The sequence below is a fragment of the Tarenaya hassleriana genome, unplaced genomic scaffold, assembly GCF_000463585.1.
Source record: "Tarenaya hassleriana unplaced genomic scaffold, ASM46358v1 Cleome2, whole genome shotgun sequence".
NCBI classification, from domain to species: Eukaryota; Viridiplantae; Streptophyta; class Magnoliopsida; order Brassicales; family Cleomaceae; genus Tarenaya; species Tarenaya hassleriana.
In genome coordinates, this window is record NW_010965372.1 from 3360274 (window position 1) to 3377303 (window position 17030).

General features: G+C 35.5%; 4 protein-coding genes across 4 annotated transcripts; 2 read left to right on the plus strand and 2 right to left on the minus strand.

Moving 5' to 3' along the window:
• The first annotated feature begins 2424 nt into the window (after window positions 1-2424).
• On the plus strand, window positions 2425-3733 carry LOC104812005 (heavy metal-associated isoprenylated plant protein 21-like). Its single transcript, XM_010538929.2, has 3 exons — window positions 2425-2523; window positions 2637-2709; window positions 3381-3733. The coding sequence occupies exons 1-3, from the start codon at window positions 2518-2520 to the stop codon at window positions 3578-3580; spliced, it is 279 nt and encodes a 92-aa protein (XP_010537231.1). The 5' UTR covers window positions 2425-2517; the 3' UTR covers window positions 3581-3733.
• Window positions 3734-4818: 1085 nt separating this feature from the next.
• On the plus strand, window positions 4819-6574 carry LOC104812006 (peptidyl-prolyl cis-trans isomerase E-like). The gene is made up of 2 exons (XM_010538930.1): window positions 4819-5205; window positions 6181-6574. The coding sequence occupies exons 1-2, from the start codon at window positions 4884-4886 to the stop codon at window positions 6405-6407; spliced, it is 549 nt and encodes a 182-aa protein (XP_010537232.1). The 5' UTR covers window positions 4819-4883; the 3' UTR covers window positions 6408-6574.
• A 502-nt stretch (window positions 6575-7076) lies between these two features.
• LOC104812007 lies at window positions 7077-9239 on the minus strand. The gene is made up of 2 exons (XM_010538931.1): window positions 8740-9239; window positions 7077-7581 (listed from the first exon to the last, which is right to left on the minus strand). The coding sequence occupies exons 1-2, from the start codon at window positions 9164-9166 to the stop codon at window positions 7379-7381; spliced, it is 630 nt and encodes a 209-aa protein (XP_010537233.1). The 5' UTR covers window positions 9167-9239; the 3' UTR covers window positions 7077-7378.
• Window positions 9240-10612: 1373 nt separating this feature from the next.
• Window positions 10613-16688, minus strand: LOC104812008 (probable RNA-binding protein ARP1). The gene is made up of 8 exons (XM_010538932.2): window positions 14311-16688; window positions 13843-13987; window positions 13616-13742; window positions 12799-12834; window positions 12045-12289; window positions 11512-11615; window positions 11316-11421; window positions 10613-11177 (listed from the first exon to the last, which is right to left on the minus strand). The coding sequence occupies exons 1-6, from the start codon at window positions 14521-14523 to the stop codon at window positions 11524-11526; spliced, it is 858 nt and encodes a 285-aa protein (XP_010537234.1). The 5' UTR covers window positions 14524-16688; the 3' UTR covers window positions 10613-11177; window positions 11316-11421; window positions 11512-11523.
• Window positions 16689-17030: the final 342 nt, after the last annotated feature.

Sequence of the window (17030 nt, forward strand, 5' to 3'; positions counted from 1 at the left end):
TCAGCAGGAGAACGAGGAGGAGGAGCACGAATTCGGTGTGAGGGCAAAGATGGTGATGTGGATTAGAGTGGGACCCACATAAATCATTCGGTGCTTAGTCACTTGCCACCTGGACAAGCACGTGCCTGCTTCTCATAACAGATATTGGGCCTCGCAAAGCCCAAATACCTCTGTATGAACATATTTTCCAACCGATTTAACTTTTTCAACGAAATGATAAATTTTTTTAATAAGAGAAACGATTTAAATATATAATTAATTTAGAAGGGAAAAATTATGGAAATTATGTGAATCTATATAATTTAATTTAATTTAATTTCACGGTTAACCAAATCGATAAATCCGAATTCCATAAATTAGTTAATATTAAAGAAAACGGTAAAAAGAAAAGGCGAAAAAAGTGAAGAAAAGAAAAAGAAACGAGCAGATTGTAAGAAAATCGGGAACAAGCGGCGAAACAAATTCATTAATAAAAAATAAAATAAAAGATGAAAATGAACTGAAAGAATGAAAATTCGAGAAGTTGCAGATTCCGAAGCAGTTCTCTTGATCCCTGTGCTGAAGCCCGACCACCTCGGATTCAGTTTTGTCGGACATCCACTAATTTTCATTTCCCTTTTATCTAATGATAATTATGTGTATATTAGGGGGATCAATAGGGTTCGTATCGGATTATTCGGTCCAAAGGTTTTGTATTCGGGTTTAGAGGCGATCCGATTTTTTCAGGTCTAAACAATTAAATTCGAAACCCGATCTTATAAACTTCAGATTTGGATTTAGATTCGGATCGAATCGGTCCACTAAATTTATTCTTTGAAATATATTTTTTTACTTTTTATTTTTTTAAAAACAAAATCTAGACTTTTCGAATCGAAATATTTATACACGAAACCCGTTATTTTTTAAATTGGATCGGATCAAACTTCGCATCTCAGACCAAAATTAACACCCTAATGTGTATATATATGACAAATGATTATGTTTTCCTTAATCACGGTATTAATTGTTTGTCTTTGCGTGTAGCACACTTACTACATTCGGTTCAAGTAGAAAACGAAATATGGGATTTTATTTTTTATTTTTTGAGATACAGAAAATACATTTTGACTATAAAACAAATCTTTAAAATAAGGACTAATGTCTTGAAATTTAAATATGTAATATTTATATATGATTTATTTGGAGAAAGTTTGATGTGTCGTAGACATATATATATATATACCAAACTTGTTTAGAGATCTGTTGGCATCTCTTTGGTCCACACACACAAGTTTCCAATCTTCTTTTGCCTTTTTTTTTGTCATTTTATATATTTACTTAACAAATAAGTTTTTAAAAAAATAAATAAATTATGGTAATAACGGACAGAAAACTGCGTTGGACGTTTTGTCGTGATCTTATATCATCCTATAACGATGGTTTGACCAGTCAAAAGCCCAATCATTGGGCATCGCCTTATGTACTTTCGAGTGATCCTTAGAGATTCTTGAACTAAGATAAAGCTTTTTGTTTTCTTGATTTTTTAATTTATTTCAAGGGATTAAGATTTTGGATTTATTTGAAGTGGGGAATACATTTTGAATATACAACATCGAAATAATTCGAATCTAATCATATTTAATTTTATTTATATAGAATGTAACCTAAAAATATGTAAACCTATTTTTATTAATTAAATTGATGAAAATACCTGAAAATACTAAATAAAAGATAAGGATCATTTATTTATTTATTTTTTAATGAGAAACGAATTAGAGTAAAATTGAATATAAAAACCGATGGAATATAAATTCGAATATTCACTCATCAATCATCAATTCTTTTTTTTCAAAATATTGATTCAGGTTCTTGATATGATTTTTCTAAATTAATCGATTATGGTTTCTACTCCAATTTTAAATATGATTAACTCAAAATTGGATGACCTAATGGTAAAAAAAAAATATACAAAACATTCTTTTATCCCAAATTTAAATCTAAACGTAGAGTATAGTATTTATCTGAACTTTCTCGATTTTTTAGAAGATATAATTTGACCACTTTCATATTATAAAAAAAAGTAGACATGATAAACAGTAAGAATATATAAGAATAGGCTTGGTAATAAATACACATAACGTACGGAAATGATTCATGTGTTGCATATATATGAATAGTCACGTATATATAATATAATTTTTTTTTATGAGATTCTACGTCAAGACGGAATTTACATCGAGTATCGTGTCTTGTCCTCTTTGCCAAAAGCAAAGAATATGATTAATTTATTCACATTAAAAAAAAAAGAATATGATTATAGTCGCAAGAGACAGAGAGGGACCCCACAAGATCTGTTTTGCTTATGCTTAATGTCTCCATCGCTATATATACGCTCCAAGCCTATAGCCTCTCCCACACATATAGTCCTAAGTTGTTTAATTTTTTTTTTCTCTTCTTCGTTCTTCTCCTTCACAACAATATTTACATACATATATATATACACACAACATATATATACATCAAGATTGACATTCTTGAATGGAGGTATTTATATGCACTAACATTGATTGGCTTTGTATATATATTCAAGATATATACACGATTTTTTGCATGGATTCACAATGTCCATTAAGTTGATTCGTTTTTTTTTTGTATAGACCGTCGAATTGAAAGTGGAGATGGTATGTATCCACGAGAAGAGATTGAGAAAATCCCTCTCAAAACTCAAAGGTACACAAAATCCTTCTTCTTACCCTAAATTACCTACATTCATCTTTGTTTCATACAAACTCTTGTTATTAATATATTATATATAATCATCAAATACATATATATCTTCTCCAATAATACTCATTTTTTTTAAACAAGTGCTAATCGTTTTATTTAAGTGTTATCTATTCGTTGATCATATCATGACGATAATATATTTGTCTATAGTCGTTTACGTGATGTAAAATGGGTTGGTTCGGCCTAACTCAGTCCGAATAAGTGTGAACCACCTCGTTTTGATCCCATATCTTTGTAATTCATTTTTCACGAATTTGAAAAATCTCGAATTTGCTCAGATCGCACTATCTCGTGAGGTGGTTTTGTATACCAAATAAAATAAAAAATATAATAAAATATTTGAAAATAATAAAAATTATTTAAAAATAATTAAAATATTAAAAAACTATGTAGAATAATAAAAACTATGTAAAAATTAAAAAAACTGACATACAAGAAAACTCATGAACTCGTCGAACTGAGTCGAGATAAACTGATTCGTTCGATCCGTTATTTGTCGAAATCGAATTTCCTGAATCTAATTCAAAAAATATGGTTGATTCGGGAGACATACGATATGTATATACATAGATAAATAAATAAATAAATGTGAATACTATATATATTTTTGGCAGGAATAGAGAAAGTGGAAGTGGATGCAGACAGTCAAAAGGTAATGGTAACATCATACATACACAGAAACAAGATCTTGAGAGCAGTGAGAAGAAGCGGTCTCAAAGCTGAGTTCTGGTCTCCTCACAACGAGCTTCTCTCTGCTTACGTCACTCCTACGTATCATTCCGCCTTCAGATTCACTCCTTTCAATTTCTTCTGATCATCACTTCTCACACGTTTTAAAATTTCCCCCTTATTTTTGGCCTTTAATCAATAGATTGTTATTAAGGGTTCTCCGTGGATTATAAGGCTTTTTTTTTTAATTTACAGATCGGTTTTAATTAGCTTAATTTCAATGGAAAGCGGATTGGAATGCCCATATTTATAATATCTTCTTTCTTTTTTGTATTAAACTGAAAGTGCGTTACAACATCAATGATATATTAAGCAAATTTGGATAGTTCAACCGGTTAAACGGGGCGCAAAACGTATATTCCATCCCAAATTCGAACCTTAAATTTAAAGAGAAAACGTATATTCCAAATCATATGCATGGTTGGTTTCAATCTCAAAATTAATCTGAATCTTGGTCCAATACATTCGGTTAAAAAAACTTCAATGACATATTATTGACTTTTATTTATTCCAACCATAGCAAATATAAAAGTTCTTGGTCTCACCCGGCTAAAGAGACACAAAACAGTCTATTCCGGTCCACGAGAAAATAACAGTAAAAAAACCGAGTCTTTTGGGCTTTGGAATTGTAGCATGGTGGCAAATAAGCACATATATTTTTATTACATGCCCCCATTTAATCAATAAAAAAGTTTATTTTTTTATATAGAAATTATGTAAAATTTTGAATAAAACTCTAAAATACCCCCATAAATTAAATTTGTTTATAATAAAAAAAATGTCCCCAATGATACATTTCTTTAGGTCCGCCATTGACAGCAATATCGGATGCAATACGTTCATACACGGAGTTTGGCTTACTAATTCACTGATGCTAGAATTCTAGATGTGGATGAAGATTTTCATAACGCAAGTAGAAGTAGAATTCTGTATATAGTGATTTATGGATTAAATATATCATTTATTAGATTAAAAAGAAAAAAGAAATACTAACATATATATATTCAAACCTTATTTAATTAAAAAAAATGCATCTAAAGAAATGTCTCAAAAAGGTCTAGACTGGTTATCCATCATTAAGGATATGGTTTCTACAATTCTAAGTAACAGTTTGGCTAAAAGACAATATGATTAGTGTAGAAAAAAATAGGTTTATGATTTAATTAACATTTCATTAAAAAAACCCGGTTTAATCGGTACAAAACAGGCCGATTTTTTTATATATATATAAAAACCTTTTGGGCTTTTCAGAACGGCCCACAAGTATCAGAAAGTAAAAAAAAAAATTGGAAGAAACCATAAACGAAACGCCGTCGTCTTCTCCATTGTTGTCTCCAGAGAAAAGAAAGCTCGAGAGGGTGTGAGAGAGAGGCGTGAAGCTCTCGACAATGGCGGCGGCGGCGGCGGCTCAGCAGCAGGCGATGCAGAAGAACACGTTGTACGTGGGAGGTCTTGCGGATGAGGTGAACGAATCGATCCTTCACGCGGCTTTCATACCTTTCGGAGACATCAAGGATGTGAAGACGCCATTGGACCAAGCGACGCAGAAGCATAGGTCCTTCGGATTCGTCACCTTCCTCGAGAGAGAGGACGCCTCATCCGCCATGGATAACATGGATGGTGCGGAGCTCTATGGCCGCGTTCTCACCGTTAACTATGCCCTCCCCGAAAAAATCAAGGGTGGTGAACAGGGTTGGGCCGCTCATCCACGTACGTGTTCTGATCCCCCTCTCTGTTTCTCTCGTTTCAATTTTGATCACCTTTTCGATTCGGTTTACTTCGATGATTATTGCTGTTGGGGATTTGTTTTTTTTTTTTGGCGGGGGGAATCAAGGGTTTCTGAATGCATATGATTGAAATTCACGGATACTCAAGTTATTGAAGTGAATTGAATGATGATTTTGGTGACCTCAGTTTCTGATTACTGTTACGAATCGAGGTTTCTAGATGAGTGGGTTTGAAATTGGAGTGTTTCTGAGGAATCTAGGGTTTCTGAGCTCCCCCATACTGGGATTCATGGGTTCTGAAGCTAGGTTATTGCTTCGTAGATACACTGTTGGTATTCAAGTTATTGGCTTTGTGTGACTTAGTTGATGCTCCACATTGTTATTTGCTAACAGATTATTGTATTCAACATCTGGATTGTAGAATGGATTTCACTATGTGAACTGATAGTCATTCCCATGATTTATACACGAAGGAAGTAGTAGTCGGATGGATCGATTAGGGATTAGGGTTTAAGGTTAAGAAGCTTCTGTGATGGATGGTTGCTTTCTATGTATTGGAGACGCAATAAAATCGTTACTTTGGCTACTGAGATTACAGGCTTTCTGCATAAGGTTGGTTATTAGGTTCTTGACTAGCAAGGATGGATCTAGCCACTCATTATATGTGAACTGATAGTTAGTCATTCCCATGATTTATGCATGAACGAAGAAGTAGTAGTCCAATAGATCGATTAGGGTTTAGGGGTTAAGAAGCTTCTGTGATGGTTTGCCTTCTATGTCTCGGAGATGCGACAAAATTGTTACTTTGGCTACTGAAATTACAGGCTTTGTGTATAGGGTTTGGTTATTAGGATCTTGACTAGTAAGGATAGATCTAATCACTCAGTTCAATTCCACCAAAAAATGAATCTCTCGGATTATCTAAACCATCGGCTATTCGGGCGTTGTTTTTTTTCAGTATGGGCAGATGCAGATACGTGGTTTGAGAGGCAGCAGCAAGAGCAGGAAATGCAGAGGATCCAAGCCGAGAACAAAGCGGCAATGCTGGCTGCCGAGGAGCTGCACAGGAAGAAGCTGGCGCAAGAACGAGAAGGCGAGAAAGAAGACGATGCAGAGATTAAGGCTGATGATCCAATGGCGATAGCCGAGGCCGAGGCTCTAAGAAAGAACAATGACACTAGTTAAAAGTATGCAGTCTAATCTACTTAACTAGCTTTGTGTCAATGCTGTTCTGTTCCTCGCGGTCTTAGAGATGAACTGAGTTTGGTTCCTCACTTCAAAGAACTATAAAATTCAAGCCAGCAACTAAAATTAAACCGGAAAAATTCCAAACCGGGCACATTGGCAATCAACCTTTATTTCTCAATATAGAATTAAGGACATTAAAGCTAAATTCAAACTCCATTTCCAAATTATCTTTAAATTTTCCAAAAGTATTTTATGATATTGCTATTTATTTTGAGTTTGAAAATAGTGCAAATTATATGGTTGAATAAGCTGTATGGTGGCATATGCAGTTATAGCAGGGATTAGCTATGATATGATTGTGAAGACAAATTTCTAGAAAATAAATCAATATTACCATATATTCAGATTTAATATTATTTTTATATTTTAGACAATTATATTTGTCAATTATAATTTACTTTACCTACTATATTTACAAAAAGTATTAAACCTAAATTATTATTTTTATTATCTCAAATAATATCCTTCTCCAACTTTTATTACTAATGTACAATAATATAAGTAACGTGTCCTTATATAGATGAAAATATGAAATGCTATACTATGTAAAATATATGAAATTTTAATCCATAAATTCTCCTAAAACTATAAATTAACAATTAATCGGTTCTAAAAATTCGTTCCATAACCATTCCATAATACCAGAGGGCCAGAATACATATTTTTGGATATCGTTTACTCGACCTATTAGGAACCGAAATCTATAGCTACATACACACCACGTATATACATAATCAAAACCATGTGTCATATGTCATTATTTCACGACATAAACGGAGCTATATATAAAAATTCAAACTACGATCACATAATATATATAAATATAATCATTTAAATTTTTTTATCCCATTCATAACAAAGATCATACTCCCTAACCCCGTCATTGAACTTGCACGGACCGAACCTCGTTATCCTCCACCAACAGACAGTGCAAGGGCTTTCCTCGTCGTCTCTACTGCTCCTAAAAATATCGAACCAGTGTACCTTGCTGTTGCCCGACCACCAGAACCGGCAGAAGAAGAGTGTCGTCCCGAAGATGTTCGGCCTGAACTGGAACGACCACGCCTCTCTCGGACCCATGGTCCGGTAGCCGAGGTCGTCGTCTTTCGACCTGCAATGGTATTTCAACGTCAGCCCTTTTCCCAGCCCGTTCACTATCGCCACCGTCTTCATCTCCTTGATCAGGCCTTGCACGTTGTTCGGTGGAACTGGGGTGACGTCATTACGTGCGCTCGATGACGCCATGGCGGAGACGGATAAGCACACTAGGAAGAACGCTATTTGCCTCTTGGGGAAAGCCATTTTTTTTTTTGCTGTCGAAGAGTGTGTGTATGTATTGATTTTGTGGATTTGGTTCCGTGTATATATATACATATATTTGCAATTTATTATATATTTTAATAATTGATAGTACGGAGTTAATAAGCTTTTGCTTTCACAAGGTTCAATTAACCAAGAGTCTATATACATTGCAAGATATACGTTATCAATTTATGTGTCTTTTCATATACTGATATACATAATCATTGCAATTTACTAAAGATATAAATTGATAATACGAGTTAATAAGCTTATATATGTTCAAGATTCATTGCCCAAGAGTCTATATACGTTACAATTTATTATATATATATATAATATGTAAATGGATAGTACGAGTTAATAAGCTTATCGTCAAGATTCAAGAAAACCAAGAGTCTATATTCATTAGTTTCTGATCATAACGTTAATCTATTTAATGAGCCTAATTTCATTGACGGGATTAGTGTGTAAATACACATTAATTAGGGCAAGTACAAAGTATCTCGTATTTGAAATAATAACAAGAAAATCGTTCGTTTAACGAAAATATTACTTTTTCTTCCATTTTGAATTTCCATTAATGTCATAATCATCGTGACAACACGTCTACACACCATATGCTAATATACTTATCATTACACATTTTCCTATATTAAACATCTCCTAATTTATGATCTGCAAAATATCATAAACACTATGTTGAAAATTATAGAGAATATATTAGAGTTATATATTATGAAATTATATTTTTCATAGAATTAATATTAGTGTCCTAATAACATTCGTCTTAGTTTCCTAATAAGATTAGCATTTTATTTCGATTCAATATCTTATGTTATATATATTATTTCGTTCCATGAAAAATAACGTATTATTCCACACGCTATATACTTTTGCAAATACATGTATGAATACATTTTATTTTATTTGTTCCAACCGTAACAAAGATCGAACTTTTCCGTCTTACCATTGAATCTGCACGGTCCGGTCTTCCTAACCTTCCACTTGCATTCATCACAATAATTCTTACTAGGAACATTATCTCTACTATCCTTATAAATGTCGAACCAGCCTCCCGAACCGGTCCACGAGAAATAACAGTAAAACAGAGTCGTACCGAAGAAATTCGGTTCGAACCTGAACCACCACGACCCTCCCGGCCCTAAAACCCGATCCCCGAGATCATCGTCCCCCGATTTACAATGGTATCGTAACGTTAAACCGCCTCCAAGATTGTTAATTATCGTTACCGTTTTCTTCCTCTTGAGCCCTTGAACGCTTTTCGGAGAGGGCACGATAAAATCATCATCAATGAGAACGTATTCTGAGACCGTCGTTACGAGGAGAGAGTTATACAATATGATGAACAATATTGGTTTCATGAGAAATGCCATTGTTTTTGTGGTTTGAACTTTGAAGGGTTTATGAATGAATTGGTTCTGTATTTAAATAAACCCTAAGTCGGCTTCTTTCATATTATAACCATAATTAAAGCTTTACGTGAAAATACATATATATTTATATTGAAAATGATGTAAGATTATGTTGAGTTACCGAAAGGTGAAATTTCTTTGGGGTTTTGCATATACACAGCTAGCGATGATGGCGTGTATATGCGTCGGTCGAATTCGTGGCTTAATAGTGCAAAATTCATGTATATGCACGCACATATATGCCTCTTTTCATTCATCACGTTATTTTTTTTTAAAAGATTTATTACGTTATTTTTAAATGGCATAATATACGTCGGTCGAAATTCATGACCATACTGTAAAATTAATAGGACTTGGGGTTGAAATCCAACAAAAATGCAACGGAAACTACGTAAAGATCGAACTATTGGTTGAAGGGTCTCCGGCGCATATATTCAGAACAACTTTTAAATATAATAATTTTTTTAAAACGTTATATTTAAAGTTTATCAAAAACGTTATTATATATATATATTTTTAAATTATAGAGTAAAAATCCTTTATTTTCAAGAAAGGTGCACTCACACGTACAAGATTTTGATTCCTTGGTCAAGTAAAAAACATTCATCCATTTCAAGATTCAGTTGGCAAAAGAGTCTATATGCATTGCAAGATATATATATGGTCACGTTATCTATTCAATGAGTCCTTTCATTGATGGAATTCGTGTATAACTAACTAACTACACATTAATTAAGTACAAAATCATCTCCTTAAACTAAAAAAAAATATTATATATAGTAACGGACATGACATCACTATTACCCTAGTTTTGTCCGTTCATCATCTCCGGCCCTTTTTATTCTCTCCAGGTTTTCAACTGTCACAACGATTTGGACCGATTCCAGAGTTTTTAACGAAATTTCTCTTTCTGGGTTTGCTCCGAAACTGGTAAAGTTGCTTCCTTTTTTCACAGATATTGTGAAACAAATGGGGGCAGAACACGATTCCCAGTTTCAGACTTTGTCAACGAAACTCGAAGGAGACAACCATTGATGAATCTTAACGAAACTTGGGGTTCTACCCAGAAGACGCTTGCTTGGAATGGATGGTTAGCCATCAGTCGTCATTCTGGAGTTGCTTCCATCCAGTCTTGCAGTTCTCTGCAAATTCATTGGTTCATTCCAGTGTTTACTTTGATGAACCGATGAACCCGAGAGAAACTCACGGGCATCTGAACTCTGCAATCGGAATGGCAACATCCCTTTGCCTGCTCCTGTCTCAATCATTGCATGTTTCTGTAGTAATTGCCAGCTTCTGACACTTTCTCTTGTGGACATAACAATCCCCCAGACTCTTACAGTTCAAGAATGATGAATCTGACTATTAAACCAATGCCAAACAGGGTCTCCTACTGACAAGAGGCAATGATACAAGACCAAATCCTTTTCATCTGGATCCGAGAATCAAACATGTAAAGAAGCAGCCACCTCCATACTTTGGAGTGAAGCTCCACATAACAATTCATCCATTGTCAAACTGTAACAACACGAAAAAAGAACCCTAGAAACTAATATGCACATCAGAAGCAGCTACGAGGTGATGGCGTTTACTTTACAATGCTTGACTCAGATGACACCATCTTCTACAGACCCGAATGCCTGAAGAGCCGTGCGACTATTAGACTACAAAAGAATCGTACGTTGATTCTACCATCCACGAGTACGCATGTGTATGATTATATGCATTTTTGTACACCAACTTATTCCTTGTGGTTGTTCCGGGAAACCTTATTCCCGGATAACCACTACGACTGCCTGCGACTCAACCTGAGCCAGAGCAGCATCTGTTTCTGTTTTAGATATAAACACGAGGGGGTAGAAAACAGGAAGCACAAACCCAGCAAACTTCCGTTGTCTTCTTTTTCCTTTTCTGCCTTCCCGAGAGCAACTCAGACCTTTTGACTTCTCCGGTGAGCAAGACTACTTACGACCTGTACAGTGATAACCCCAACTACTACTCAGTCAAATCCAAGGAATTTCGGTGATCAAGAACGTTTTCACTGTTTTTGGCTGAAAGAAACTGAAGGGCAAGCCCCCGAGACAAATGATTGATTATGAAAAACACATACCTCTAGAATGCAAGATGAATAATTTGCAAGGCTTAAATACGAAGCCCGCCACCTCAAGTAGCAGTTCCTCGCCCTTAACTTCCTTTTCTGCAGTCTTTCAGTATAACTGAAACAGATGATACCATCCAAGAAAATATAATTTACAAAATGTGCATACAATCACCCCGACAATTTATCCGAAATAGCATATACTTACGTCGATCGATTTTCACCCGGTTGTTTGGTCAGACCCGCTACTCTGCATAAACTGAGGAGCCTGGACAATGATATGGGGTTGTGCTGGTCCAGGCCCTGGCATACCTACACACAAATGAGAAAGAGAAAAGGGACTCATTGGACTTGCTCATAACTTTCGACTATATCTTCTTCGCAACTTGATCTTTGAGCTCCTTGGCTCTAGCAGCTATAACTAGTCCTTCTAAAGCAAATAAGGCACAAGAAATCTATCTAAACAATCTTCGCATTCAGTCTCTCATACAAGGTTGTATACTTTGAATGATTAGACAGGGATACCCAATAAATAAGGACATAAAGCTTCTCCCTACAAAAATCACTTTGTTTCATACTAGTTGGATATGCAAAAAATAAGAGAAAAAACCTCATACAAGTGTCTATATTTTAACATCAGCTTTCTCTTCACCACGTAATGAAAATAGGTGTAGTGCTGATATTTTGAAGTTTCACATAAAAACGAGTAAAATGATGACGAAAAAGACGGTAAAAATGCACCTTGGGGAAATGGAGATTGAACAGCAGGCATAGGAGAAGTGCCCATTGCACTGATACTGGAACCACCAAGCTGCAAAAGATGACTTCCGGGAACCGTATATCCCTGAACTGCTGTATAACCGTGACCACCGGGAACAGTCTGACTCAACTGCCCGTAAGGATAAACCGGCGTGTTAACAGTCCCAGGCACTCCATAGACCTGAAGGTACTGCTGACCCATGTAAGGACCATACATGCCCTGAGACAACAACATAAGACGACATGACCCAAAACAATAAGCTACAAGACAGACTACAGTATATGGAGAAAACACTAGTGAAACTGCAAATCTTCAACCTGTGAGTACATATAATCTGGCCCATATGCCGCCATCCTGCAGGGGAAAAAAAAAGATTGAACTCAAAATCGATAGTAGAAATTTGGCTTTGACATAGAGAAGAAGATCATTGTTTCTACAACATTGGCCACCGTACATCTGTCCATCGAACAAGGGGTAATAATACATGAACAAGCACTGAAATCCATTCCATTATCCCCCTCCCTCCCTTCCCCAATATTTGATCAGATTGGTATAATAAACGAATCCAAAAATATTTCATCACGTTCCAGGAACTCCATAGACCTGAAGGTACTGTTGGCCCATGTAAGGACCATATATGCCCTAACATAACATGAGAAGACAACGGTCATAACTAAAATGTTACAAGCCAGTCAGATATATTGAGAAAACAATAAGGAACCATAATTTCCAACCTGTGAGTACATGTAATCTGGACCGTATGCTGCAATCCTGCGAGGAAAAAAACGAGACTAAAGTCAGAAATATTAGCAGAATATGGGCTACTATGTCTCGGAAAGATGTAAAGAAGAAGGACGGCATTTCTACGACATTAGCCTATCATCGAACAAAGGTCATAACCTACGAGAACAAGCACAAAAAACAAATCCCTGTATGTTTCTCTCTCTAGTTTTAACCTAATTTGTCTAATCAAAGTCCAAAAACATTTCATGACCTTGCATCTTCACAAAACATTGAGTTGGGCATCATATCCTCGGCAATATTTTTTGTATTCCTGCAAGATTACCAATCACAACATGTCACATCACACGGCTATACTCAAAAATCCTAAGGGGCAGTAAACAACGATAGACTCCTAAACCAGTTAGAATCTCCTAAGTGATACTCCATGCTGTGATTGGTAAATGCCAATTGATGGAGGTGACTGGCACAAGCTTCCACCTTTGGGATGACATGAATCGAAAGAACCTATTAAGTTGATACTAACTAGCACCACAGGATCATACGCAAACTGTCATACACGGCAATTCCATATCCAAAATCCAACTGATGATCCCTTCATCCCACGTCAAATGTCAAGCAAACATACCGGGGGAAAGAAGGGTTGTACAAATTCAACAAATCATTGCAAACATTATTCAGCTAATAGAGCAAAGACGAACACTACAAATTATAATGTCCACCAAAATCCATCTCAAGGAAAGCAAGTAAACCGCAATAAACATTCTTAAAAGTGCACTATATATGTTAACTTCAAAACGACAAGACTCACCCGTAAGGGTACAAAACTCCCTGCTGGTAGCTATACGGAAGTGGTTGCTGATACTGAAAATTTCCAACAAACGGACCACGAGGACCCTGCACACCTCCCACATATGGGGAAGCAGGTCTTAATCGTCCTATTCAAGAGAAAAGATGGAACATTTTATCAAAGAAAGACAGTCTTAATAGGTCCCAGACCAAGAAAAGGGTAAGAACTAATATTGAAGAGAGACTAACCAGGTAAAGTGGGCATTACTGCAAAGGGGAGATGAGGCCGAGGTCTTCCAAGGGAAGCGAGATTGCAATTGGCACGTCTACCATCTATGATCGGAGTCGGATCCGCGCATGCTCTCCTTGCAGACTCTGGATCACGAAATGTCACCTAAATCCTCCATACAAAATATAAGCAAAACCAATGAGTCATTCTTCATTATCTCAACAGAGTTTAACAATGGATCACAAGTCTAATGAGCCATTCTTGGGTGTAGGATTGCCCCGATAAAGCTAGAATCTCCAATCTCTAATCATCAGGTTCTAACTCTGATTTAAGGATTGCCATTGTCATTATAGTTCTAAATTGCCATTTAGCTCTCTTATCTACGCATTGGAAAAGTAGAGGACGTAGATACAAGCAGGAACAACCAACAACTCATCCGGTCTACAACACAAAGGCGAGAATAGATCCAAAAGAAACAGGATACTCACAAAGCCGTAACCTTTGGATCGGCCACTGTTCTTGTCGGTAATGACGACAGCTTCGAGGATCTCACCGTACTGTTCGAAATGGCGGCGAAGGGTTTCGCTTTGTGTCTCCCAAGCAAGACCGCCCACGAAGACCTTGGTAAAAGTGGTGTCCCCAAAAGGGGAATTCAGGTAATGGAACCCCGAACCCGAACCCGTAACCGACTGATACGCCATGATCGAACCCGAGCGAGAGAGAGGAAAAATGGAAACTTGATCCGAAGAAAGGAGGAAAGGAGATGAATTGTGGGATTAAGGACCGATTCTAAGTGATACTAAACGTGACCCAGTAAACCCTAGACATATTTCAACGATTAAACCCAGATCAGGCCCAAGTACATGAGGAGGAAAACCCAGAATCCATCGAATTGAAACAGGAGACTCTAGGGTTTATCAGGGTCTGTCTCCGAAGAGAGGGAGATAGATAAGGAAGGAAGCAAAAGCGAGATCGGGCAAGCAAAACCTAAAGGATCAAACTAAATAAATCACGAAAAGAGGAAAAAAGATATCAAAAATCCCAAAAGGAAGAAAAGAAAAAGGAACCCTAGAGCTGACGTAGGATGGGCCAGGAAGGGGAAGAAGTCGGTGGGTGGGGAATAGGCGACAGATTAGGGTTCCTGTAAGAGAGACTCCAAAAGAAGCAGAGAAACGATATGTAACACAACAATCGAGAGCGAGAAAGATGAAGAATTCGGACAACTTCGAAACCGAGAGGGGAAATTCTGAGAAACCCAAATAAGAACAATGAAAAAAAAAAAGGAAAAAAAGGGGGGGGGGATCCCAGTAATTTAGGGATCTGGAGGGGAAGACGAGGGAAAAGGAAGGTTAGTTTCGGGGAATTCCATAGACGATGATGAAGAAGTTGGTGACAACGACGACGATGATGGGTTATGATTCATTACTCTTAGAGAGAGAGAGAGCTTCTTTAGTTTGTCCTCTCTTGTTCCCACCAAAATGCTGTGGGTCCCATCGTATTTACCAGAATGTAAGTACATTACATATATAATCTATATTATATTTCAAATAACGGGCATTATTAGCAAATTATATTTTAAAAAAAATGTAACAACAGTATAATCAGAGCCGGCGGGTTGGATACACACGATTTCTATTGGATTTCTCATTCTGTGTTTTTCGGTTTTATGATTTGGAATTTGTCGCATTCGTATTGTTTGGATATTCATAAAATACGTCATTTTGTTGGGATATTTATAGATTATTCAGTTTGGAGAAGATTGGAGCAAATGAATCTAATTTTGACGCATTTCATACGATAAATATTTATAGATATAGATTTTCATCTACTGATCTTTAAATTCAAAATCGAAAATTGAATTCTTGTCATTTCGTAGATGGATAAACAACCAAAATTTCGATATGGAAAAAATGGGATGTATTCAAATTCCTGATTTTAAAATAAGATTGTAAAGATATTAATATATGGATATTTTCAAGTTTGAAATGCGATCTAAATTCACACTCGAAAAAGATCAGATTTCGAGTTTAAAAGTATTGATCCGAAAAATTTTGGATTTTCGGATCAAGTCTAAATTGGGTTTGAACTTTATGTGGCTCAGTTCGATGGGTTTTAGATTGGTTCGAAAATCCGATTTATTATTTTGTTTCAAAAAATAAACACTAAACACATAAATTTGACATTTTAAAATATATTTTAGTGGATCGGTCCGAATCCAAGATATACTGGATCAAACTTCGGATATTAAACCCGAAATAATTCGGATCAATCCGAATCTAAACCCGAAATTTTCGGATCGATTGTGGATTCGGATCAGACCGGGTCCGACCGATCGACACTTTCACACTAAAACCAATTCTAATAACCACCGCAAGGAGAGAATACCAAGTGATGGGGAATTATTATTATGTCTAATTGGGTGATAAATCACAAGTTAATTTCACAATTATAATAATTACTGACCAAACGGGTATTATTATTATTATTATTATTAACTTTATCACAAAGTCCTGTTATTAAGTTTTTTTGGGATGTGACTTTCAAATTGCAGCCCTTTGACGTAATCTCCTGAGCTAATTATACACACAAAATAAATAACTTTTTTCAGCCAAAAAATAATTATATCTCCATAGCTATCATATCATATCACGACCGATATGAGCATGCAGGGATCATCAATAAAATATTTACAATGTATTTATTAATATGCCGAGAATAATAAGATGGAAATTAATTATTTAATTTCTATGCGGTTGGAAAGAGTAACGACTTGACTTTGGATGACTCCGAAATCAAATATACGTCCCAATAAAAAAAACTAATAATATCTAAACCCAATAATATTTATTTTAGCTAGCCTTCTACATTTTTAAAATTAATTTCGTATACTTTTTTCAAAATAAGTTAATCAAAATGGAACATAACAATAACAAATTTTTTTTTTAAAAAAAAATAACTATTTTTAAAAAATAAAATAAAATAACGAAAAAATGCACTGCAATCGAAAATCAAAATAAACTAAGATAAAATATTTTTTAAATTTATATACAAAATAACCGTGAATTAAGCCACAAAATAATATTGTTTTTCATTCTATGTTTTTTTTTGGTTATGTGCAATATTTCCGTACGAAACGATAAAACCGTGAATTATTTTGAGTAAACTAGTCAGTCATACATAGGGATGGAAACTTGATCCGAAGAAGATC